The sequence below is a fragment of the Melanotaenia boesemani genome, chromosome 11 (assembly GCF_017639745.1).
Source record: "Melanotaenia boesemani isolate fMelBoe1 chromosome 11, fMelBoe1.pri, whole genome shotgun sequence".
Lineage (NCBI taxonomy): Eukaryota > Metazoa > Chordata > Actinopteri > Atheriniformes > Melanotaeniidae > Melanotaenia > Melanotaenia boesemani.
This window is the reverse complement of record NC_055692.1, coordinates 20560150-20587482: the sequence shown is the minus strand read 5'-3', so window position 1 is coordinate 20587482 and position 27333 is coordinate 20560150. Positions and strand designations below refer to the sequence as shown.

Here is a 27333-nt window from a genome sequence, read left to right as displayed (position 1 = left end):
ATTAAGTTCTGGGGCGGTAAAATCTGTTAGAGGAGAATAAAAACTCAAGTTTCACATATAGCTTCACATAGAGTGTGTGTCAATACCTAAATAACATCATGTTCTAAAGTACGTCATAACAAAGAGTACCAGGAACAGGAGGGAGTGAATCTGGCATTTATAATGCTTCTATAGCCTGCTACACTGAGATATGGTGTATTTGCAAGTCCATTTTGGAGCAGAGTGTGTTTATGGTGCAACACTGTAACAGGATATTTTGATAAAGTCATTCCATGAGAAATGAGATGGTAAAATAATTACTACTTAAAGAGAGGAACACTCAGTTTTTAATTATTATTCTGAAGTCTTTCATTAGCCTCATCTTCCTGTTTTTTTAAGAAGACTGGTGCATTTCTACCGGTCTATTTTCTCTCTAACTTGCAGTCTGTTACTTTTTTACTGCATTCTGCAGATTTTTAAAGCTTATTTCCCCAATAATTTTAATCATAATCTGCCCATTATTACTTCTGGACTAATACAAAAAGTTTAATTTGAGGGCCTTTTAAGAGCTGTTGCTCTTCTAATGACAACATATATACACCTGTGATGAGGATAGTCGGCTCCTGAGACGGACGGATGCTCTGAACTTCCTGCTCTCTTCTATCCTGACTGCCATCATCACTCTGAGTTGTGTCATTGTCACTGAAAAGAATTTGATGAGAGAACATGCATTAGAAGAAACAGCATCTCAAACTCTTTTAGGATCTGTTAGCCAAATTCAATCCGTACTCTGCAACTTGCCATTATTTTATAATATGAAAGATATAGCAGTGTCGTTAAAGGAAACAAGCTCATTGCTGTACAGAAACCAGAACCGTGGCAAACACACTGGTATGACAGCACAGCTACAGCTACAATGTGGCACACTGGGCTCTAGGAAGTCCAAGGAATGGACCAAATGATATTTAATTAATCAAGAATATAATCTTTAAATCAGATGATAATAATATTATCAGATAAATATTAGTTGCATCTGCGCTGACTTAATTTTAACTTTCCTTTCCCCCTATTTTTTTAAACCTGATCTTGTATCTGGAAAAAGAAAAATGCTTTTATATCTCAAGTAAAGTCAGCTTCAATATGGCACAATTGCCTCTGTTTGAAATGCATTGGTAATAGTTAAATATAGAACAATGTATTTGTAAGTTTTACAGCTGAAATTATGCCAGAAGAGACCTTTACACTCCTGGAAAAAAACGCCACTTTAAATGCTTCAAAAATCCAGTCATAGAGAAATAAATAACTGTGGATTCTGTGATGCCAGAATAATAAATAAATAAATAAATAATCACAACTCATTCAAAATCAACATGCAAACCTTGGTTCCCTCTCCTCCTCCATCTGTTGGTCTTCGGCTCGGCGGAGCTGGAGGACAGCATCCTGTAGGTCTCTGATCTTTGCCTTCTTTTCATTCAGTACCATGACAAACCGGGAGTACAGTTCCCTTTCTAACATCTGTTTATCGTGAACTTGCTGCTCCAGCCTGTTGAGAAAAAAACATGAACATGTGCAAACTCAAAGATAAACACATGTAAGGCAGATTCTTGGCAGTTTGGTTTGATTTGGTTTGGTTTGCCCTTTGACAGTTATGATGTTAACGCCTGAAACCTGTGTGACACTCATCATTCAACAACCACAGCAGATTCCATTCATAAACAAAGAAATCAATAAGCAGATAAACAGCACACACAGAGGCATTATTTAAAAGAAGTAGATGACATCCATGAAAAAAAGGACATACAATTGTGTCATTTTAACTTGGTTTCCATATGTCTTAAATCTAGTTTGGCTGGGTGAAACCTAAATGGATCACCAGTGGTCATGTAGGAGATTGTTGTGGGTATAAACAGTTGGCAACACAAGGAGCTGACACGCAAACTACACCACTTGTTCTTACTCTGTCAGTATTAGCTGCTGATCCTGTCTCAGTCTACGATTCTTCTCCAACAATCGGCAATTTTCTCTGTCCAGGTCTTGATTGCGTTGCAGCGACTGGCCAATCATCTGCCGGGTGAGTTCGACAGGGTCCGGAGCTGGCTGGAGCGCCACAGAGCCCAACTGCACCTGTAAAAAGGCGGGAAAGAGGAGTTATAACCAATGATACAATGACAAAGCAGGGTCAAATCACAGTCAACTTGCAGGTGCCATCGCAGCTTCAGGAAATAAAGATTTCTCTGCAGGTTTGCGGGTTTAATCATTTACAGACAGCAGAAGAGTTCAGTAATGGGGAATGAATGAATGAATGAATGAATGAATGACTGAATGAATGAATGAATGAATGAATGAATGAATGAATGACTTTACTTTTTTAATTAATTAATTGACTCATCTGGTTTCCAAAGTCAGCTAGCAGTGAAAGATGAGCAAGTACTCGCACCTTTCTGCCATCATGTCAAGTTCTGCAGTGCAGAGGTGCAACAAATATTGCATAACATTTGCTTTGAAGTGGGAGACTTTTTTAAGGTGATGGGGTGCTTCATGAGTCTGGGAGAAACACAGAATGAATTCATTGGTCATCAGTAAAGTATGTAAGTCAGAACAAAGATTCCTCTCTATTAATTCTTGTCAGTGACTCTTTGGAATCACATGCAGGCTTCAGATGCCATAAAGCATTCCTCATTTGGTTTCATCTTGGCTCTAATTCGCACAGAAACACTGAGGCAATGCAGCGTGCTACTGAAAGAAAAAAGAGGAAGCAGCACCATTTAGCTGGTGTAGATATTTTCTAAATTTCTCAGAAGATATCATTTTTAAGTAGGAGAAACTTAACTTCTAGTTAAGAAACTTGAGATCTATGATTGTTGCCTAGGAGATTTTTCCTTTACACACACATGCACACACAAAAACACTCACACACACACACACACACACACAAAGTACTGCTTATGATACACTGAAAAACCAGAAGGCTATATGGTGCTAAATCTTTACTGGGTTGTGCTTAGGTCACAGACCCACTATAATAAAGCCACCATCTTCAAAAGCTCTCATAAAATAGTTGTCATTTTTGTCCAGGACTAATGTTGTCCCGGCAGGCCACACAGCTGTTTTACTCTCTGTTGCTGAACTTGAACATGTCACTGAACGGACACTGGTTTTTATGCTGCTCCCACAGATTTGCATCCTCAGCAACTTTGCTCTTGTACTGTGGTATCTTTCCATTTTAAATCTTGTTCTTTCTTATCTCCTCTTTTCTTCCCATTTCTTTCGCCTATCTGTCACATTGCAGATCTTTTGTCAGAAAGAAATACACTACTTTTAAAACCAACAGAAGTCTCTTTCAAGCCTAATCCTCTTTGACATTTTAGCAGCTACAACCCCCAATTCCACAAAAGTTGGGATTCTGAGTGAAATGTACATCAAAAGAGAATGCAATAATTCACAACAGAACACAGAAAACATAAAAAAAATGTTCAAAATGCAGGAACGTGACAGGCAACAGGTAAATATTAAATCTTACAAATATTCTGTTATCTACATCCCAAGAATCTGCAATCATCTTTCTGTACAAAGGACTAATCCTAAATCAGTATTGGATACCTGTGATCTTTGGGCTCTCAGGCAGCACCGTATTACAAACAAGTGTGATCCTGTAATGGATCACACTTGTTGAATTTTAGAACTAGATGTCCATAACACAGTTCACCATGCCATCCACAAAAGAAGGTTAAAGTTCTGCCATGCAAAGATGAAAATATGTGAACATGATACAGAATAGTTACAGTCATCCCCAAATAGAACCACAATTAAAAGAGCCTGAGGTAAAGTGGAAAACTGCTCTGTGGTCAAAGTAAATTTTTTATTTATTTATTTAATCTTTTGGAAATGGCATGAAATGACCTTGTCTCAACAGTATTGTGGCTGATCTTTTTTTTTTTTTTTTACCTGAATAACTGGATTACATGAATTAAAAAGAAAAAACTACTGCTCCAATAACTATGTCCTTTTGATTAATATATACTAAAATTTGAAGGTTTAGTATATGATATGAGTTTTACTTTCAGCCTTTAATTTCAGTGTTGTGGAGAATTATGTCAATCATACTAGAAAGTACTAGAGAGTATAATACTTATCCAAAAATACTCTAGCAACACTGGTGTGTAGGTTTCAGCTTCCTTGTGTGTCTGACCTGCAGTGGTGCGGCACACAGCTTTGCCAACATTTGTTTATTTGTTATAACTTTGTTGCAGTCACTTGAGGGCAATCTAAACAAATATATGGGGAACAGTCCAAGTGTGGGCTACTCTTGCTTCTGTTGATCATTCTGAGTGTTCATGATCTCAGAAAAATGCTGCTTTGTGATTTTCTAGCTATGTGCTAGAAAAAACTACGATTGTACAATGCACCGCATGCCTGTGCCTTTTAACTTTACTACTTTGTTCATAATGTGTTCTCCAACATCCAAGCTCTTGTTTTTTTCTTTTGCATGCCTTTATTTCCAATGTGTGGACCAATCCCAAACAAAATGTAATGGGATCAGGACAAAGGAGACCACCCAATATCTAAGGAGGAAGATGTTCCCAAGAACTCTAAAATCTAGAGCAACAGCTGGTTGGTTTGAGCTTCTCTCATGGAGGAGTCTGTGTGACTCTGAGCTTACCGATTTATCAACAAGTTGATTTAGTTGCACTTCTGTGGTTGTGCTAGTAGGGTTCAGCATTAATCCGAAACAGTGAAATTAGTGTAATTAGAAATGATGGATGATGTTTATCCTGGTCATGATTGCAATTTTCAGTAGAGTTTAAGTGAGCATGTCTATTGCCAAGATATACCAGTTTGTACACTACAGTAGACTGCGTATTACCACGTTTGCACGTGTGCAGGGCTGCACAATTTGTGAAAAGAGAAAATTGTAAAGGCTTTGATCTTTCCTCAAACCTCCTTTCCATCTTCTATTTAAATCCCATCCTCCTCTTCTTGCACTCTATACCTAAATTTTCGCTGTAGACTCCACCTGAGGAAGGTCATATGATAATAAATCAGCCACGTGAGAATGGATATTGGTAAGGCTTTGAACTCTCTGACATGCTGCGCACACTGATATTTCCACACTTCAAAGAATAGTGTAATGCCCTACATTTACAGTACAACTCTCAATCCATAATAATAACTAGGACTTTGTAAAACTTTGCTTTACCTACTGACACCGTTGAAGAACATAAATCTTCCTAACCAGCACACGACCAGTTAAAGACATCAGAAAACAGACATCTAAACTGCTGGGTGCACAACCTTTATTTACTTAATTAACATTGTAGTTCAAACTCAGCTGTTGTTTATTTATTCTGCTCCCGTTGTTTTTAAATACCAAAGGTTGCATGTTTCACTGTCTTTACTTTCAGATTTTTGCGGAGGCCTATTGCAGTAAACACATAAATTCCACATCACCAAAAGTTTACCTTTACTGCAAGGAAAGAGGAAGAATTACACCAAACAAGCTATAAATCTGAAAATGTAGCCGAGCAGCATGCTGATTTCCAATTAAATGTAGTGATGGATGTTTAAAGTGAAAAAGGAGAAAAGGAGTCAATCCAGCATTTCTTTTTTTGAGCTTCATCTTCTTTCCTGAGAAACAAAGATAAAGTTAAAGGTCACCCGGCATGCTGTTGCCAACCTCTGCCAAGGCGTGGGAGGTCAGACTGTTTGTCTGTGGAGAACAACCCACTGCCACATTTTTCTCCCCAACTGAAATAACAATAAAGTCAGGACATTGTTAATAGCAACCATTTCATCTTCTAACAGAATTTATCAATATTTACTTCATAAGATGAATATAGAAACAAAGATGATGCCACTAAAAGTTGCCCCAATAAACCTTGCATGATAAACAATTAATCTTGAATAAATTATTTGAGGGATTGAGCCTCTTTTGACTTGTATGAAAAGTATGGGTGATATATTTTCATATCATTTCATATTTCCCATCTTATAGAGGTAGCGCACTTAATAATTGAATTTATGTCACATGTAACATGTCACATCAGCCATGTGCAATTTTTCTTAAACAAGCCTAAAAGCAACCACTTTTTTCATTTATGTCTAATGAATAAAACATGGCTTTTATTTCTAAAAGTTTTGTAAGTTTTTGAAATATTATTATGCGTAAAAGTGAAGTAAAAGCAAAGAAAGACTTTTTATACCCTGAAAGTTGTACTGTTTACAACATCCTAATAATCCACCTGGATTTAGCCAAATGTGTGAAAATAAATTCTCTTTTTCTAACAAAACTGATCCAACATAACAATGTGATTCAGTATGTGTGGTCTAGTTGTTTGTTTGTATGTCTTAAGACAGCCAGCCAGACCATTAGGTCAAATGTTGATGTAGGTGTGCAGGACAACCGTCCCACTGAAAGTAATACCCCAACATGCTGTGGGCCCAGAGAACACAAAGCTTTTGTTATCACATCATCCAACACATTGCTGACTCAAATCAACATTTAGTCCAAAGAATCACAGCTTAATACTCCCTCTTTACTCAGGATTCAACATAATTAAAATAATTAACATTTCAGAAATCTTCATTTAGGTGATTTACTAACACGAAGTATGAGCGGAAGTAAAATTTTTACACTGAAATGTAACTGGAGGACAATGAAATCTGATCCAAAACATAATGAAAGTGCAGTGTCAGTGACCAACCTGCTTATTTTATTTTTTTATTCTCCGTCTCAAAATAACATTTGTGTCCAAAGAAAAAAGGAAGTGAGTGGGTGAGGACTGTGTGGATGACAAAGACACTGTGTTTAAGGGTGGACACTGGCACTCAGTATGGGAAACGTGGGCAAAGAAGTTGACTTCAGCTTGTCCCATAACTTCCCTCATCGGCTGTGAAGAGGCGTGAGGCCAGATAGAGAGCAGGAAGATAGAGTGAGCCTATTCCAGATAACAGACTCTCACATAAGCGACAAGCAAGCTGCAGTGCAGAACAAACTTAAAAACAAAGAGTGGGTGACACATCAAAAATGTCATTGTCAATGAGGTATCAGAGGTTTCATAGATATTTGTGGTGAAGAAAGAAACATTCTCTCATTACAATTTTATAAACATAGATAAACTACCACTCTGACAGGCTACTTTGATGTGGAACCTGTTGATGACAGCAGGAGAGCTGTGTTGTTAGAAGACTCTTCAGTGAGGTCAGCTTGGCTTTCTGTTGCACCACAATGTCCCAGACACTTAAATACAACTGCAAAATCTAAAAGCGAACAGTTCTGTTTTTGCTTTTAGTATCTGGGGGAGAGCTGACAATGTCTTTTTTTTTACTTAAAAACCACCATCCAAGCATTAAGGCTATTGTTAAGGATTTGAACATGTACATTACCACCTATGAATCCTAGTGAGCATTTTCTGGCCAATAACAACATTTTAAAACCGTTTCACTCTTTGCTTTAGTTCTTATTTTCAACCAGGCTGGATGTAGATCAATCCGAACAGTTGTGGTGAGCGTAGCTGCAGGATTCTGGAGGAGATTATCTGGATGAATGTGACACTGATTATCCTATGTTTTATGTTGTCATAGAGAAATGAGAACACTAGGGACTCAAGCTGTGCAACATGACGCCATCAACAAATTTCTCTGCAGTAGTCCATGTTCCGTTATTCTCATTAAATCATTTCAAATGAAGTGGGAAATTACACCATGTGTAGTTGTGTGTGTTTATACACACAACCTGAATATGCCAGCACAATCATTTTCTAAATGTTGAAAATGGAAAAAGAAATAATAAAAGTTAACGCATTACGTTTTTTTTTTTTTTTATGGTTCCTTTTTAGGTGTGTTTTCATCATTACTCGTAGGCTTTCCTCTCATCACTTAGATGTAAAGATGTTTGCAGTAATAGCAGCTCTTTATAGCACTTATATAACAAAAAACACTGAGCTATATTCAAGTTGCTGTGCATGTACATTTCTAAACAGATTTCATATGTTCAGATGTTTATTTGCAGAGTAAGCACATCTTAATGTGCAGCTATGGTTACATCTTAATTAGGCCTTTTAATTGGACTACTGTACATGCTCAACATACATTCAAACTTGCAGGTGCAATCACCTCTCTTACAGTAAGTTTGTACTTTGTGGCCAGTATTTGTTTTTGATTGCTTGTAATAGTAAATACTCATTCCATTCTTTAAGTCAGGGGTGCCCAAGTCCGGTCCTTGAGATCTACCATCCTGCAACTTTTAGATGCAACCCTTCTCCAACACACCTGAATCAAATGACTGGCTCGTTACGAGGCCTCTGCAGAGCTGAATGACATGCAGATGACATCTGATTCAAGCGTGTTGGAGAAGGGTTGCATCTAAAAGTTGCAGGATGGTAGATCTCGAGGACCGAACTTGGGCCCCCCTGATTTAGGTACAGCATATTGAAATTATTGAAAAGTGAAAATATTTTTATTTGCTTTTTATATAAGTGAGATTACATGGGGGCATACTCACTTTAATTGTATTCTTAAATAGGACATCTAAAAGTTTGGGTTCCTGGTTTACATTTTTATAGTTATTAATAATTAATAGAAGACGAACTGATCTAGAACATCTAAAGACCTCAGAAGAGCAATGCATAAAAAAGAGTTAAAGGAATTAACAGATGGGGATGTCTTTTGTAGAAGGAATGGGTCAAAAATCCCCCCAAAATAAGATCTGATAAGCCCTTTGAATTAAACAAAATGCAGAAAGCAGTCAGTACAGCAAAGTAAGCCAACATATTCCCTTTTTTCTGTCAATGACAGATTGATACTTAAGCAGACATTAAGGAGAAGATAATGTTGGACTTGCTCATGAAAAACACCTGTTTAGTAGTAATCTAACAGCAAGTACCCAATTACATTAATCATTACAACTACTGGGGTCACATTCATAAAACATTAATGTCAGGTTAAGTTTACCACCTGTTTTGTCTCTAACCTCTTTTCTTCTACTCCCAAAGGAAACTTGCCAAATTTCAGCACCCTCAAATTATCTGGCTGGGAAAACGTGTTCCACTTTTTAGTCCTGGACATGTAAAAAAAAAAAAAAAAAGAATGAAAAAAAAGAAAGAAAGGAAGCAGGTGTTAGACCCAAGTGATGGATACTTTGCACATAATGCAAATCCCACGCAGAATATGAGATTGTCCTCGTTGCATTTCCTGCACACTGAATATTATTGTGGAGCACAAATGATATATTTCTTCAAAATACTAACATCTGTGCACAAATTTAAGTTACACTGGTAATTACTTTGTGTGGTCCAGTTGCTCCACTTTATGATGCTAATTTTTTGTACTAGTGATCGTTTTTAATTCCGAGCAGAAAGTTTAAGTATGCTAATGTATAAAGTTGATATCTCCTAAGTCTAAATCTTTTATACAGTAAGAATATGAAGTGCGTATTTAATCAGAGAAAATCATAAAAAGCACAACATTGTTGTAGGAACAAAGGTATTATTGTTTAACTGGAAATTATTATCAATATATATATATATATATATATATATATATATATACTATATATAATATAATGCTGTAAAAACTAATATTATACTGGCCAAATAAATCAGTGTTGATTAACTAATGCTGCAGCAGAGCGTGCCCTAGTTGGTATCAATTCCACTTCACTGTTAATTCAAATATAGTAATTTAACAACAAAATAATGATCAATTTGCGATGGACTGTCGACCTTGATTTGTTTCAGGTTAGCGACACCCTTGTCTGTGCTATGTGGCCATGCATAATATATCTTACACTATAACACTACGAAACCTAGTTTATTCAGACCAAAACAACTAATTAAAATCTAATATGTATTTTTTCTTTCAAGAAACTGCAAAACACTACCAAAGATATCCTTGACAAGTGGTTGGATTTCATTTCATTTAATTTTATGACATTTTATATCTCAATTCTTTTCTACATAAAGAAACACCGAGTTGTCCAAAGAGTCAGTAGATCCATCACAAAACACTTTAAAATTGTCTGGTGACATAGTTGGTGATGATAGCCACCAGCATACTGTTGGGTCAAAAGCTGGCAAGTGAATGCAGGGCTCTCAACTCTCATGCATTGGGCTTGACACGCTGCACGTAGTATTTCTCATGCCGAGAAACTATTGGACAATGCTGGAAAAGTCCAGCACAGACGTTTTTAAACTGCATAATAATAAAGAAAGAATCGTGGATGTGGGTCATTCTGCGAGGCACGTCACCGCTAAGCTGCCCTGCCTGCACGCATCAGTAGTACTACGAGTCCCACAAAGCACTGCGCCGGCACGTTAATCAAAGACACCCTGATGTAAACTGAGCACCTAAAGATACAGGAGGAAGATGATGCAGGCAAGCTAACAAACTTCCCACTGTGTGTCAAAGCCTTGAAAGTTTTCTCTTCAGGAGTTAACCCACATAAGTCTATCAGATTATACAATGTTTTCAAAGCATTGTAACAAAAATAAATAAATAAAAATAGGTCCCATAGAGTGCTACTGTTTATTTCATTACAAAGTGGTGTTATTAAACTCTCAGTTTTTGTTTGACATTGATAAACTGAGTAAAACCGGATATATGATCATTTGAATTTGACTGTACAAAAATATTAGTTGGAGTGTTAAATTGGGATTTAATGGGATGATCAGGCTCTTTCAATATTCTTGTCATTGGATTTAGTGTTTAGCATTGTCCATAGACAAAAACGATCTAATGAGCTGCATTAGCTCCACATTGTAGCAGGAAAAATTTCATTAGAAATTACAGTGGAAAGCTGTAACTAAAGTCAGAATAAAACAAATTCCACAGACCTTTCATTTATTTACTGATTGTTATTTTATAGGAAATGATTCATATAGGCTGTGTTAGATCTGGGCTTGAAGCCTGCAATGAGGTCCTTTTGTACCCATTTTTCAATAAACACTGAACCCATCTGGCTCTAAAGCTGATTCTTTTTTTTATTTATTTTTTTTTAATTTTGGTCCAGTGTGTACTTGAGTTTGAAGCTCCTGTTCTAGGAAGCTCTACTAAGCAATGACAAGCAAAGACTAACACTAACCCAGGTTCACATTTAGCCAGTGTGCTTTTTGTATTGTTTTTTATTGTTTGTTTGGTAATTTATAATTCCACTATTTCATTTTGCTAGCAAAACAGCTAAATTGTTCAACTAAAAGTTTGTATCTGAAGTTAGAAGTCTAAGCTGCAATTAGCACTGCAATTTGTAGTAGCGGGAACACATTACTCCAGTTTTAAAATCAGTGTTACCACAGTGTGTTTCAGGACTGATTTTGATGTTTATTTACTTGTTTATAAATGTCTTAATGGTCTTGGGTCTTCTTATTTAACTGACCCGATTTTTATTTTTGAGCCCTCACAGACCCTGAGGTCCTGAGATTTTTGACAAGACTTTGCTCCACTATTAGGGTCCTCGTCTGTGGAACAACCTGTTAGACAAACTCAGGGCTGCAGAGGCTGTTTATATTTTTAAAAAGAGGCTGAAGACCTTTCTTTTAGCTTAGCTTACAGCTGAATTTTATTTTATTTATATATATATTTTGTTTGTTTGATTTAGTCTATTTTATCTATTTATTAATTATTTAATATTTTTATCATTTACTTTTTTAATTATGTACTTATTTGTGTACTTATTTATTCTTAATATATACTTTTATTGTTCTTCATTGTTCCTATTGTTCTTAGGTTTATGTCTATCTTGTTTTTACTTTTGAACTCCAGTATTTTCCTCATAGGGGTTCCTCTACATCAGGGGCTACGCCTGCTCAGTCTGTGGTGTTGTTGTGGGGAACACCCTGGTTGAGGGGGATGGTGGGGTCCAGCACTGCAGCCATGCCTGGGGTGTGGGCTCCGGCCTGCCCTGATCTGGGTGGTCTGGTAATGCCCTCTGTGGTCATTGGTGAGGTGGCTCCTGGTGTGGACGGATCCCTAAGATATTGTTTCCTCACAGCAGCATTAAGCCAGATGTTTATTCTCAGATGTTTATCTCCAGTCATGTTTTTATATTGATGTTTCAGTTAAAGAGACAGAAACTAGAAACCGGAGTTCATGTTTGTGTAGAGAAGGGTGGGGGGAGTGGTGGGCTTTGTGTGCTGTGGGGGTGTGTGTGATGATGTGTGTGAAAGAGGATGATCAGGTGTATGTTCTTGTACTTAGATGCTTTATACTTGAGTGTGTGAAGGTCTGTGCTTTTATATAAATGTATTCAGAATTTTTTCATCATGTGAAGCACTTTGCGCTGCTTTTGTGTGAAAAGTGCTTTGTGAATAAAGTTTGATTTGATTAATTTTAGACATTGATGGATTTCTCAGCAAGTTAACTGTATGCCTTTGTCTTTAGCTGCATTTAGTTGTAGAGATTTAAGATTCTAAAATGTCTGTTATGATATTTGTGTTGAATTTTACTCTGCAGTTCATCTTCCTTTTGGCTAAGCGGTAGATTTATTACTGGACATGTTCATATTTACCTTAAAAAAATCAGGTTTTAAATGGCTCTACTATCACTGATAACATGCATGTGTCATGATCTTTGACATTACATTAATATATTTTTTATTTTATATTTTGTTTGTGTTTTATGCAGACTTTAGTTTCATATTGACAGAGTTTTTCTTTTTCCGCCCAAATTGGTGCTGCATGTACATGCAATTATTCACTGTTTCCATCTTGTATGGTTTAATAATTTTGTGCCTAACCAGGCCCACATTGGGACTGCTTCAGAGCAGGTTAGGTGACAATCACAATGATGCTGTATGTTGTTTGTGGGTTTTAGGGAAATACTAATGGGCCAGTAAATCTACAACTGGAATGCTAAGAGGTTTTTGGCTCAGACCTTCAAGCCCTGGTCTAAAATCGCGCTCTATCCTGCAGTGGATTGTGTAACCATGTGTGTAGCATATTACATGTTTTAGGAACTTTTCTAAGCAAATACTATTGTTTAACCAACAGTTTATCTGTACAAAGGCATACGTCTATACAGTACCTCATAGACCAAAGAATGTCAAGGTGAGTTGAAGAAAGAAAATAAAGTCTAATCAACTGTTTAAGATTGTAACATGCAGACAGCTCTGTCCATAAATCAGGACTTTATGGTCTCTACAGTGTTCCTAACCTCCTGGCCTTCTTTCTCTGGATAGCTCTGTTAGCACAGCATCCCAGGACCCCAAGTGACCTGCTCCCTGAAGGCAACAGCAGCCTCTCACAGTTTGGAAGAATAACATCAAAATCCATTGAAAGAAACATGACCTGTCCTTTATCAAATGTGCCACTCATTGTGAACTGTCTCCAAACAGCCTCACAGTCTTGTTTAACCCATGGCTCTGAACATTTTCTGTGTTTGTGAGTCACTGTTGTAAATATTTAACATAAGATCCAAGTCAACTAAACTTTTTTTTTTCCTTTTACTTTTTTGAGCCTCACTGTGTTACTTGAATGGGGAGTAACAGATTCAGTGAGTCCTATCTGTGTCTTTTTCCACAGTGGCCTAAGGGAAGTCAAGTGGGGGGACTATAAACCTTATCTTTTAAACAGCCCCCGCTGTAAAAAAAAAAAAACGTCCTTTCTATTTTCCTTGTGTCATTACTAGGGATGGTCCGATCCGATCCACTGGATCGGTATCGGGTCCGATCCAGGTCAAAATGACTGGATCGGGCATCGGATTTTTTTATTAGAACCCGTCCGATCCGATCCATAAGCCCAAACTATCTTTGGGGGGGAAAAAAGTCATACATCTTAACTTGACTTTGCGCGACCTGCCGTAACAAAGGGGAGCTGCCCGTTACCATGGTTGCCATGTGCCTGTTTTCCTCACGTGAGCAGCAGAAGCCAGCAGATCTGTCGTCATGTCTGCTGTGTGGAGTTACTTTGTGTTAACGGAGGAGAAAAGTAAAACAGCCGAATGTAACATTTGTAAAACTAGTGTCTCAAGGGGTGGAAGCACAGTCGGACATTTTAACACAACGAACTTAATAAAGCACCTGAAGAAGCATCATGGAAAGTAGTACGCAGAGTTTTTACATGCGAGTGCAAAGAAAAGCGAACCGCGACAACCATCATTGCAGGAAACACTACAGGTTTACAATGTCATTGATGCATAAGGTGATTTTTCTTTTGACTGGGCTTATTTTATTCAATTTAAATATTTGCACTAAGTTGCACTTTTACTTCAAACATTTGAATGGGGCAGCTAGGTCTGTTGTGTTTACAAATGCTGCTATATCAGATGTGAGCTTATAAGTTTTAATAAAGCCACAGCAGTTGCACATGACTTCAGTTGTCACATATTTTCTTTCTTTCTCTAGGGGACCAGAATAGTTGTTGTACAGTGAATTAGGTGTTTTTTAGATGTCAGTATCAAACGAATTACATCCACGACATATTGTAAACAGCGTTTAGAGTGACAAAAAGAATCGGATCGGTATCGGCCGATCCTCAAAGCTGCAGTATCGGTATCGGTATCGGATGTGAAAAAGTGGTATCGAGCCATCCCTAGTCATTACAGGCATTTGTCCTTAGGGAACAATGACAACAAGAAGGAAAAAGTTATCATGTGATAAAAATGTGAGGTACTAACACAAATACACCAATAATTTTAAATGCTTTAAACCAGTTCCAGCTCTTATCACACAGCATTACAGCCTGACTCCAGTTTCAGAACTATAGATCAAGTCCAGCCTGGAAAGTGATGGAGCCACTTTTAGCACCAAGCTGGCCTACAGCACCCTTTGACCTGACTGCTGTTTCTTCGCCTTAAACTCAGCATTTAACTTTTGCCATATCATCTTTTTGTTTTTTGTTGTTTTTTTTTTTAACAGGGGACCAGAACCATATGACACTATGCACTATAAATGGGTAATACACTTACAACAGCCTTACCCATAATAATCCATAACTTAATATTTATTATACATTTCATGAATGCCAGTTATATTAAGGATTATCCTCCCCATAGTCTGAATGCTGGTCATGGAGAAGGTTTGAGGTGGTAAATAATATAAAAACAAACATCTCACCAAAATGTCTTTACAGATCTTTTGATATGAGAGGTGGTGGTGATCTGGAGAGAGGTGGAACGAAAACTCTTCTTTGTCATCTCTTCCCTCTTCACATTTAGTTAGAGCTTGAAGAAGATCCTCAACATATCTCTCCCTTGTAACTCCCATGTCACTGGCTTCCTTTGTCACCTCGTCCTCTGAAACTGACAAAATAAGGCCATTGATGTAACAGTGGATTTCTTTTAAAGGCATTTTTCTCATTTTTGCATGATTTCAAAGCTGTGCAGCTGAGAGAAACTGAACAGAAGACAAAGAGTTGATGGAAGATTGTAGTACAAAACCATAAACATTAATTATGTAGTAACACGCAAGTGCATGTGAAAGCAGATTTGAAAGGAAGCGCTCAGAGAAACCAATGGGAATGTCATCAGCTGTTGCACAGCTGCCCATGTGGGCTTGAAGGTCCCAATTAACACATCAAACACCAAAACATTGACAACCCAGAAGCCCACACATAGCTGTCACAACCTCATCTCTACCTGTCAACTCTGCAGATGGACAGCAAGAAAACTATGAAGTAGTTTTGTTCCAGGTGTCCTACCAGAAAATACAGCCATGTACATATGTAGCTGCAGACACACACACACAAACACACATACAGCATTGACTTGAGCATACAAAGACAAGCTTTGTAGATTTTAATCTACTTTATACACCTGTAAGCTGCAGCATATGGGTGAAATGGAATGATGAAACAAGGTCACTGCTGTCCCACTAGTTAAAGGACCAGAACAGTTACTACATTATGAGATGGGGTCAGCCAGGTGCCTCCAGGTTTTCGGCACCCTGATGAATGGCACACCTGGTGACAACCCGGTCTAGCCAGCAGTGAAAAGATCCAAATCTCTACATGACACTAAGACCTAAAATTATGGATTTATTATTAATACATCTTCAGAATGATTTGTGAATGATCTGACTACTCTTTCCACATCTGAAATCCTTACCTTCTCCAATCCATGCTGAGCTGCCATCAGTGAGAGCGATTGTGAAGCCAGCGCCTAGATCTAGGGCCCAGTCCACTCGCAGAAAGTATGGGGTGCTGGTATTGGTGCTTAGAGCAATCTGACGAACTATACTGCTCATGTCTCTTATATGGCCTTTCCGCCTGCAGAAAATTAAAAACAGTTATTCAGAAAAAAATGAAAGATGTCAACATAAAAATGGTTTCCAGCTAAAAGACCCCCAGCAGTGTGTTCAGCTTCTCCCATTGGCCTTCTCTTAGCATCAGGTACTGGGACCTCTATGAAAGTTTGATGTCATAACATTGTATTAATCTTCCTGTTGAATCAATGTTCTTCATTTGGATTTGGTTAATAAATAAATAAATAAGCTCCCATGTGTGCCTTCAGCGGGGTCTCTGAGTCAGTAGGACCACACGGAGATTAACAAGTTTTGGCAAGTTTTTGTGGGGGAGTGTGTGCTGCTTACCCCCCGCAAGGTAATTACACGCTGTTAAAGATAAACACAGGAATATTACCGAAAAGCCCAAGTAGTAGTCAGGCTTTTTTTTTCAGTGTTTTCATTTATTTATATATACGCAATAAATATATTTCTCGGATCTGGACATATCTAAATAAGAACGTGTTTAACCTTATTTAGCTTTCTGAACTTGACTTACAAAGATCTATGACAACTATAAACATACAGTAACTATTAAGACTGTAGATGATCAAATTAACTATAATTTCAGTGTTGTATTAAGTTTTTCTCATCCCATATTCAAATAGTTTAGGAGAAATATAGTGTTAATGGTTTTCTTTTTCATAGCCATGCCAGCCTGTTGCAGCTAAGCAAAATCCATGAGATCCATCCACCAACCAACACTTCATGCTGTGAGGCTGAGTCACTAATAGCCTATACCACAGAGATGAATATTCTCACCATAATTGTTTTTTGGCTAATGTCTGCACTGACTCATTACAACAGTAAAGACTAATTACCACAGAAAAAAACTTATTTTTCAACTAATTTTATTTATTTATTTTATTTTATCATAGGGTAGCAATATCATTGATTACTGAAAAGTCAATTTAGTTTACCAGCAACATGTTGTTCTTCTTCATAAATTGCTTCAAAAACTTTTACTTGATTATGGATGGCCAGAGCAGAACATGTGATTACTGCTTCCACAAGAAGTGAGAGGTGACTTGGACAGCTTCCCTGCTTAAATACAGGGCAAAGTGTGTTGCGATGGAGGAAAAAAGACAGCTAAATTAGATGTTAGCCAAACTGGACAGGTTTGAAAAACATGAAAATGAGCGCTGTAAGTTAAAATATGGCGTGTTTTTTTTTTCTTTCTGTTTTCTCGGTCATATAGAGTAAGAGAGGGTCAAGGTTATTCAAAATTAGACACACAGGCGAGATCTGACACAAAAATACCCACGTTTTTTCCACACACACCACACTTCCCTCATACACATGTACAAAAAAACATGCAACAGATTAAAGTTGACCCTTTGTGCTTCAAGATAGGGTGCGGTTGGACGAATGATGTAGTTAAAGGCATCAACTTTAACCTCATAAAGTGAACCCAGCTACTCATTAGTTACTGTAACATCTGTTGTGCAGGGACGATGACCCTGTCGTAATGACAGAAGGGCACTTCAATTAAATAAACAGCACTGTCTGTCAGGAACGGAAAGCCACGCAAAGCCATCAAAGCCAATTCTGAAGTCTTACTGTCAGCAACTGCTCACTTACTCGACCCACAGACAGTCCTTGGAATGCTTAAATCATCAACCAAAGCTCTCCTACAGCTTTGACACGTCTTTTTTCATACTTCTGTCATTTTTTTGCTCAGCCTTTTCATTGTCATTACTACTGTATTGCCCCATATTGTACTAAACTGTTAACTTTCATGTAAACTGAACTCAATTATTAATGTAGATGTATGTATGTCTAAAGCCTTCTAAAGTTTATTGATACTTGTCTTACCTTAAAAAACCCTTGCAATTTTTTTTTTTATCTGAATTAAATGAAAATGATCTATTTTATGACTTTGATGAGGAGTTAATATGAGTATATAAAGTCAAGACAATTAGCTGTTTCCTTAACAGACCCAGAAATTAAGTCATTCCTTTCACAGTTGTTTCGCTAAACTTTCCCTCTCTCACTTTCTCTTATTACAACCTTTCATTTTATTAATTTTTGCAGGTATTTCCTGTCTTACTTGGTTTACTGAAACACTGCCAAAAATTGTATAATAGCCTAAGACCTGCAGCACATATTTTCAGGTTGTCTATTTTACATCACGTCATGCCTATTTGCAGAGAACATTTACAAAAGATGCAAGACATCTGATTCTTAATTGGACTGTACCAAGAGCAAAACAACCAGAACACTAGCTGTACAGTTAGGTCCAAAATTGACTGAAATCGGGGCTAAACAAAATAAAAAATTATACACTGATGCTCAAAAAAGAGTGGGGAGAAGTAAAACCTCTTGAACTCCACCCCAATTTGTAAAAGAAAATAATACATTCACAAAAACCAAAGAGCTGCTTCCTTTTTTTTAATCTCAGAAAAGCCTCATCAACAAACAGTGTTACATATGCACTAAACACGCATTAAACCACACATATACTTACTTGTATTTATACACTGACATTACCACAGGTAACAATGATTTCAAATACCAACAATGGTAAACGGAATACCACAACGGTTAGTAACATCTAATCTGACTACCCATACAACATAAATACGATTAAACTTCAGTATCTCTGTATTGTGACCACACATTCCGTTTATAAAGGGATTTGAGACGGTAAATGCTTTGACATTGCTTTAGTTTGACTCCTAGGCTATTCCACAACTTAACACCACGTATAGACCAAGTAAAACTTCTCCTGATGGTTCTTGCTAACTATAAAGTTGCCAAATCCTCTCTAACTGTATGGCTGGTCTCTATGAGAAAAAAGGTTTTAAATATTAACAGGAAATAGGTAATTAAAAGCTTTGAACATAAACTGTAAATTATGTCATTTTACTAAATCATGCATTTTTATTAAAATTCATTCTGAAACATAGCAATAGGTTCCAAAATAAAACCAGAATTCCAAATAACTACAACATCACTGAAAAGAAAGAGAAGCACACAGGGGAGCACAGACCTCCAATGAGTTATGTTGCTAACAGACAGACAGATAAACCAACACTGCCGAATACATGGTGAGATCTTAACTGCTGGTGCTCCAATAGGTGTAAAGGGAAACACACAACAAACCTGCTGTAGCATGGTTCTTTCAAAGTCACCATGACTAGATCATTGTTAAAAGATGGTTTGCAATACAGTCTTGTAAATTGGTCTAATTAAAATCCTGTTGAACTGAGCTGGTAAATATTATTTTAGTCAACACATTTTTAGAATCAGACTACTGTAATGGTGGTTTGGAGTTTTCTGTAACTGACTGGAACAAACAGAAAACAGCTGAACAGCAGTCACACTTAACATCCGCTCTGCATTAAAGTCATACAGAATCATCATCACTGATATTCAGCTGCAGGAAAATTTCAGGAAATTTTCACAATATTCACAAAATATATACCGATATGAATAAAACCTGGTAATCATCTGTTATCATCTGATTATGATTGCTCTCCAATATAAACTCCCTAGAACAATGAAATGTATGACACACCTGTTGTGTAACCTGCCTAATATTTTATTCTCATAATGCATTGCAGAGTGCAAAGGGCACTGATTAATGAATGAATTAATGAAAAATACTTTATTTATTCCAGAGGGAAATTGTTATGGCTGATTAAGGCTAATAATTAAGGCAGAGATCAGTAAAGAAAGCATTTGACCAATGATGTCTGACATTCCTAGCAATCATCCGATTAGAGAGAGCATCTTTGAAGGGCTTGAAGTGCTCCTGAAATCAAATTGCACTGTATTACAAATTTTATAGAAAGGTTTGTTTTTTTTTATAAAAAGGCTGCACACTGAAACTCATATCTTGACTTGACTGCAGCACTGGAGCCTAAAGTGGTCAGTGCAGTGTAAACTATAAGACTGAATCATATTATGAGGAATGTGAGCTTGTTTACACTTGCATTCTAGCAGTGAAATATATAAAAGGTTATTTATGTGTGGTTTAGTCTCTGACAGATATTCTCTTACATGAAGGCCTCTCTAGGAGTGCCTGGGAAGGAAGGGTCGAGGGGATTTACAAACATGGTTTAAATGCAATCAAGATGCTGTGTGGCTGTTTGGAGGGAGGGGACTTCATTGTGAAAACTGAGAGAAAAGTGAACCGCAAAAATGTCTCTTTGACGTCATTACGACACAATAGAACAGTCAAATTTGTCTAAGAATGAAATCTCATGGATATTCTTTTAATATTGCTTTATTACTAAATGTAAACCATTTAAAAATACAAATAAACCCCATTTCAGTACCAGAGAAATGTTAGGATCTATTAAAAAATCTCGCAAAAATAATCATTTATATTAAATGTAATGGCAATGAAGCTACATCCATCGAAGCGCTAAACATTTTGTAAGGTAATGTGAATTTTATGATGAACGATAATTTCTTTTAATTGTCTTTTTTATCTTTTAGATCATCACTAGTCTTTTATCCCGTTTTGCATATTTTATTATACAGCAGAGCGGAATTATTGGAAATTATTATATCAACTACTTCCGGGTTCTGTCTAACAAAATGTATCAGCGCACCATTGACTTAGCAAAGTATGCTAATGCTGTACAGTGTATACTGTCAGACTGCAAAGCGCTGAACTTGCTTATGTCCTCTATCTGGACTTTCTTAATTTTGCAATGGGTTTCACTAATGTTAAGAATATAAATCATTTGTAATGTTGACAAGGTACATGGTGTACATTTTCCTTGAAAGAAAACAACTTACGGCACAGTTTCTGTTAATTACTGCGAGCTCCCAACGAGGCAGTTTTAGAATAAACTGAAATCTTCACAGCTTACCCCCTTGTCAAGGGTACTAGTTTCAATCTTCAACTCGTTCGTTTTAATCAATCAGCAAACACGTTTTACAGCGGCGCGCATTACGTAAGCCATTTTACATTACGTATCGCCAAAGAGCAGGAAGTGTGATGTGGCTGTGAGTACTATCAAAATGGTAAGTTTGTTTTCTTCAACTGGTTGTTTTTGCTCTTTGCAAAGAGTTTTAGGTACATTATACAGTGAAATTCTACAGATTACCTTTGTCGGCAGTATATTGTGACAGTAAATGATGCAGGCATTTTGTCGGAAGTAGATGTATAGTAGCTAAGCTAATCTACCAAGCTACTATTGGTTAGCTTAGACGAGCTACAAGTTTAGCAAATCTCGATATACTTTTATATTGTTGTTATCAGATGTTAGTATATGCTAAATATATGTCGTCATATCAATTGTGGTAATATGTCAACTTGAGCAATTTTGTAACTAAGACTTAAAAGAAGTTCTAATTCACAAATTAGTGCGAGGACCGTAATGATTTTTTGTGCGTGCCACGTAGCTGCACCATAGTTAAATAGCAAGCATAGAGGTGTCTGATTCTGCTATATGAGGCGTGTTGGTAAAATGGGTTTTGCAGTGATGTGAGAAATTACTGCAAACCATCTTAAATGAGTAAAACTATTGCCGCCTCAATACATGAACTAGGTCTAAATTCAAGCGTGCGAATTTTCGTTCCTCTTAATTCGATATGTAAATAAACGTACCATAAAAGAATATTGGCTGTAGTCTGAATTGTATAAGATAGATAGATAGATAGATAGTATTGTTTATTTTTTTAAAGTTTTTGTTTAATTATTTTTTTATTTAGCAAACATTGTTAGATCGTTGTAAAGTAGGACTACATTCATGTAGAACTGTTAGCACTTTTGAAGATTATGGAGTTATTAATATAATATATCCATTGTGTCAATAAACCCATAATGATTATAATACTATTTCTGCTGGCCTGGCTCCAGCTTTCTGTTTCTATTAACTTTGTAAATAAAATGCTGAAAGTCAATTCCATCATGATGTTAGTGATAAAATGAATATGTGATACTAACATGTTTATATGAACAGAGAAACCTTTAATCTGATTTTAAGTAGTGTCCTATAACTCAAAGATTACAATTAAAGCAGTATTTCACATGAGTTCCCCATGAACTCTGTCAGCCTCATGTTTTGTGGGATGTTGAGTGCAGTTGGCTTATAAATAGAAAATCCAGTGTAAGTTGAGGCACATTTGATTGATGTGATCTGATTTATTTGCACATCTGATAACTGTTTGACTTATTGTCAGAAGCACCAGCAGAAAATAAGGTAATGAAAAGCTGAAAAGTTATTATTTTTTTTAATACAGTAAAAACATAAAGAATTGAACAGTTCAGAAATTATTTTCAGTATCTTCACCAAACAACTCTTCAATGTTTATAGAACATTTTAAGTAATGATTTTTATAAAGTGATGTGTATGCACATTTAGGAACTTGGGAACATTCTAAGAGCTTATGGAAACCACTTACTTTCTGTCCTTCAGTTTGATGTTATACTTGAACGTTGACTGGCTGCATCAAAGACATCCAGCTTGTGTTCATAGGGTGCCTATTCAACCAGTCAGGCTACTCTGCATCCTAATGTTCAACTTTTGACAGGCTTCAGTCAGATGTATATAATCTGGCCCACACAACCAGTCTACATTTGTGTCACACATGAACAGCTGGTTCAACAACATGCTTCACTTCAAGTACTGTATCAGCGAATTCAGTGTTCACAATGCGGATGTGCAGAACTGATAGTGTTTGCTAAACATATCATTAACTTTATCTTACAGTCGGCCATTTTCAACTTCCAGTCACTGTTAACAGTGATTCTACTCCTGATCTGTACTTGTGCCTACATCAGAGGGCTGGCTCCCAACCTTCTGGACAAGAATAAGACCGGGTATGATCACACACTCCAACCTATCAGGGAAGAAGCTGCTTTTTAGGTGTCATTAAGTTACAAATTTGTTGTTCCCCTAATGATAAGAATTTGGAAAAATTTGATACCTATAATTATTTTTCTAATTGCTAAACTCATAAGATATTTCAATCCACCAGAACTTTGAATGATTTTTAAAAAGCTTTAGTACTCTTAATCTCTTTATTTAATTATTAAAATATCTTGGTAAGTTTATAAATGTTATTCTGTAAAGTTTATATGGTCATCCTGCTAAATTGGATTAAAAAAAAATTATATACATGGAAGCATAATTTTAAAACTCACAATGACTACTGTGGAAAGGTACTTATTTTTAAATAATAATCTCCTCACTGAGCCGAGTGAAGTACCAGCCTAATTACCATCATTACAAGTTGATTATTCTTGGATGAGCAAATTTTAGGATTTACTTCTCCAATAAATGTAGCACTTCCAAGGAACACACAAACTACGATAACTCACTCATGCACGCTATTAGAGAGAGGAGGGACATTCTGGCAGAAAGGATGATTTAATAGTTTTCCCTCTGAAAAATATGTTGACTAAGAGATGAGCCACTATTTGTGTTGATTTGGTGCCACAGAATATGCAGATAACGGTTGTATGAAAGGGAAAGCCCCACTCAGGAGAAATGGGTGTTTTCCAAAGGCAAACATTTGTTCATGAAAACTAAATTGTAGGAAATGTGACATTTATCCTGGTGTTTGTCTGATCCAATATATTGAAATTTAACAATAGGATACTGACACCATCTGGGTTAGTTAGAAAGATGAGGTTTTCTTTATAGATGCATAAATACCCTTACAGACACAAACTAGTCTGAAGAGTGAGGCCCTGTAATGCCACATTAGCCACAGCTGCCACTTGAGATAATAACATGCCCCTAGAATGTGCTGCATGTCACTGTAAAGGAAAAGATCTGCACAAGGGACATCAAACTGTTAGCCGTGGGTTTTTGTCCATATTAATTACCCAGAGTGTTTACCTGTGTTATACTGGTAGCAGTTTATATCATGTCTGGTACTGCTGCAGACGCACCTTGTGACGTTGTCAGCTCCATCACTGAGATCTCTGGAGACTTCAACAACGTCTCTCTCTCTATGCAACATTACCAACATTCCAACAATTTCTCAGCCTCTCCACTAGAGAAAATAAGACATTGGGCATTTTTTATATGCAAATGCATAATTTGGTTTTATTCACTTCCACCTGCAAGCCCATCGTTCAGCAGCAACCAGTCATCACACAGACTATTAAAATATGGTCTAAAGAAGCTGAAGATGCTCTGAGAGGGTGCTTTGAGGCCACAGACTGAAATGTCCTCTGTAAACCACAGAGAGATGACACGAATGCCATGAATGAGTGACAGATTTTATCAACTTATATGTGAATGGCATCATCCTAATGAAAATAGTGAGGTCCTTCCCCAGTAACAAGCCCTGAATAACCAGTCACCTGAAAAAGAAAATAAATTCTTGAGAGAGGGAGATAAGCAGTTAATGAAGACAATACAAAAACAACTTAAAACAAAGATTAAGATGTGCAAGGAGAACTACAAGAAAAAGTCAGAAAGTCAGCTCCAGCAGAACAACGTGAGGGATGTGTGGTCAGGAATTAAAAACATCATCATCTGCAAGTTAAAGGGGGCTCAGACTGATGGAGGTCTGGACAGAGTTAATGAGCTGAAAATGTTTTTAAACCGGTTCAGTTCAGGACATCATTCAACAATATCCCCCCCCTGCCTCCAGCCCAACAGACCACACACCCTCTATGAGTCCACAGCTTTCCTGTCACACCTCCACTGTTACCCTGCAGCTTAGTCATGGACTTTAAAATAGACTCATCTCACTCCACACATGAATATACAAAGACCTCCGCTGCCTCCACTTCTAGTCTGTCTGTCCCCGGCCATCAGGTAAAGAAAGAACTGGAGAAACTGAACCAGAACAAGGCTGCAGGTCCAGATGGTGTCAGCCCCAGGGTTCTGAAAATCTGCTCAGAACAGTTATGTTGGATTCTTCAGCACCTTAACACCAGCCTGAGTCAGAAAATAGTTCCTGTGGTGTGGAAAACATCTTGCCTTGTTCCAGTACTTAAAAAAAAAATACCAACAATGACTTTAATGACTACAAACCAGTCACTAACAACAGCAGACTCTACTCTAAGGGAGCTAAGATCATTCGATGTCTGCACCCAAATGTTGAATATCTTCTAATAGTCTGTTGTAGAAAGTGCAATCAGCTTTGTAGTCATCTACTGGGGAACCAGCATCAGAGCCAAAGAGAAAAGCAAGGCAGGTTTTTATTTGTACAGCACATTTCATGTACAAGACAATTCAAACTGCTTTACAAGCAATAAAAAGTACATTTAAAAACTTTTAAAAGAAATAAAAGGAATGAAATAAAAACAAAAAAAGCTAAAATTAAATGGATAAAATGCAAGAAATTTAAAGTTAAAAACAAAAGAGAAAGGAACAATAACAAGTCTTAAAGAGACAAAACAAGCTGATTAAGAAGGCTGGCTCTGTGCTGAGGATAACTCTGGAGAATCTGAAGCTGACTGTCCAGGAAAGATTCTGCTGGAAATAATGGACGATTCTTCACATCCTTTTAAAAAACACTGTAAAGAAAAAAAAGAAAATCAGAGAGTTCAGTGTGAGGCTTCGTTAAGTATTCGAGATCGTTCCTGTCAGCAGCCATCACGCTCTGGACAACACAATATCTTCTTCTAATTAATTCTTATTCACTAAAAAATAGTACAGCATTGCAGTTTCCCTCCTGAAGTAATAAACTATTTTCATTTGAATTTATTTTCATGTCCTTCTGTCCCTCACTGGACAGGATGTATTCCTTCTGTGGTGATAGCCTTCCAGTTCCTGAAAGGGGGTCACAGACCTCTTATAATGCATTCATAGGCTGTGTTCACACTGCAGGTGATTTTCACATTTTAGTTGAAACGCAGACTCCAGTGTAAACATCCTACAGTACTGAAGACGTGATGTGACGTTCGTCTCACTTCAGACATAAAAGTCAACATGATCATTCAGATTGAGATCCCTTTAAAAAGCATCAGATATGCATCTGATTAAGGGCGACGTATGAAAGTTACCTAAATGTGGGCCACATATGGACAAAAATAAAATGAGGATTACAGCCACTTTGTTCTACAGTATACATATATAATTTTTTTTCTTTGTTTTTATGATTAGATGAGTAAAATAACACATTTACATAAATGTGGAACAGATTGTAGAAAAGCTGTTCCTGCTTCTCATTTTCTCTTTTTTTTTTTCTTTTGTAGGCTTTTAGGGATTTTCTGGAAATGTGCCAGAATAGGTGAGTTTACTAATGTCCCCTTTTTTAACCTTTCGTGTTTTCTCTGTCATTTAGTTGTTGTAAAATAGTTTAACTTTCTTGGTCCTTTTCTCTAGGTGAGCGGAAGAGTCCGTGGGTGGCGTGCTGCTGTGTTTTCATGGCTTTTAGTATACTGTTTCTGCAGTAGCACAAAATCCAAAGACAGCCACAAACAGGAGAATTGAAGAAATGGACAGACATTTGAAGCATGGACAGTATGATTCAGGAAGCACCAGACACCGTTAGTGGCTGTGACTTAGATAATGTAAAAACTAGAAGCTGTCATCACATACAGTAGCCACAGAGAAACTAAATATGTATGCGTAGGAGGGCAAGGGTGAGTTTATGTCTCCAAAGTGTGTGTGAACCCCTCCACATCCTTCCATGTCTGTGTTTTTATTGCATATTGTTTATTCCCAATCTACGTGTCTGTGGGTGGGGGAGTGCTTTTCTACCGTCAGCTGTTTTGGGAATCAAATAATTCACAGGTTTGTTAATCATTTCAAATAATAATTATTATAAATATATATAGATATTTTTTGTCATATTTCTGTCAACCTGAAACTTTCTACAAAAAACTCATAAATGCTCAAAATGTTGGAGGATTTATGCAGTGACTGATGTCCTGTTTGTTGTTTGTAAAGATGTTAAACATAATTCTACAGCAGAAAACATGTTGCAGCTCTCCAGGTGTCCACTAGCCCTTTAGCGTTTTTCTGAAAGAGCTACTGGTGGTTTTAAAGTCAGTCAGTTTGCAGCTATTTATTAAAATAAAAGTTTTTGGGAAATTTGGCTCAAGGCTTCTTTGATTTTTTTTTTTTTTTTTTTTTTTTTTTTTGATCAAATGTAACTTCTTTGATTTTTTTTTTGTTAATCAGAGTTTTGAGCTGTAATAAAGCAGTGCTATGACAAGTGGTATGAATGATGACTTCAAACAAGCAAACCACATGTTGATAATAAATATTTTGCCACTC

The 27333-nt window shown here is 36.9% G+C and overlaps 2 protein-coding genes across 4 annotated transcripts in view; one reads left to right on the top strand and one right to left on the bottom strand.

Annotated features, from left to right (window-relative positions):
• The window catches only part of LOC121649274 (DNA repair protein XRCC4-like), a 25997-nt gene extending 4922 nt beyond the window's left edge, over nt 1-21075 (bottom strand). For all 3 annotated transcript variants that reach the window (XM_041999967.1, XM_041999968.1, XM_041999966.1), the window contains exons 1-6: nt 20939-21075; nt 16012-16172; nt 15023-15207; nt 1937-2103; nt 1358-1522; nt 581-681 (exon numbers count right to left, since the gene is read on the bottom strand). In XM_041999967.1, the coding sequence (XP_041855901.1) occupies nt 581-681; nt 1358-1522; nt 1937-2103; nt 15023-15207; nt 16012-16150 (757 nt within the window). In that variant the 5' untranslated portion in view covers nt 16151-16172; nt 20939-21075. The remainder of the gene's footprint in view (nt 1-580; nt 682-1357; nt 1523-1936; nt 2104-15022; nt 15208-16011; nt 16173-20938) is intronic.
• Nucleotides 21046-27333, top strand: tmem167a (transmembrane protein 167A). The gene is made up of 4 exons (XM_041999969.1): nt 21046-21166; nt 22858-22967; nt 26307-26341; nt 26437-27333. The coding sequence occupies exons 1-4, from the start codon at nt 21164-21166 to the stop codon at nt 26505-26507; spliced, it is 219 nt and encodes a 72-aa protein (XP_041855903.1). The 5' UTR covers nt 21046-21163; the 3' UTR covers nt 26508-27333.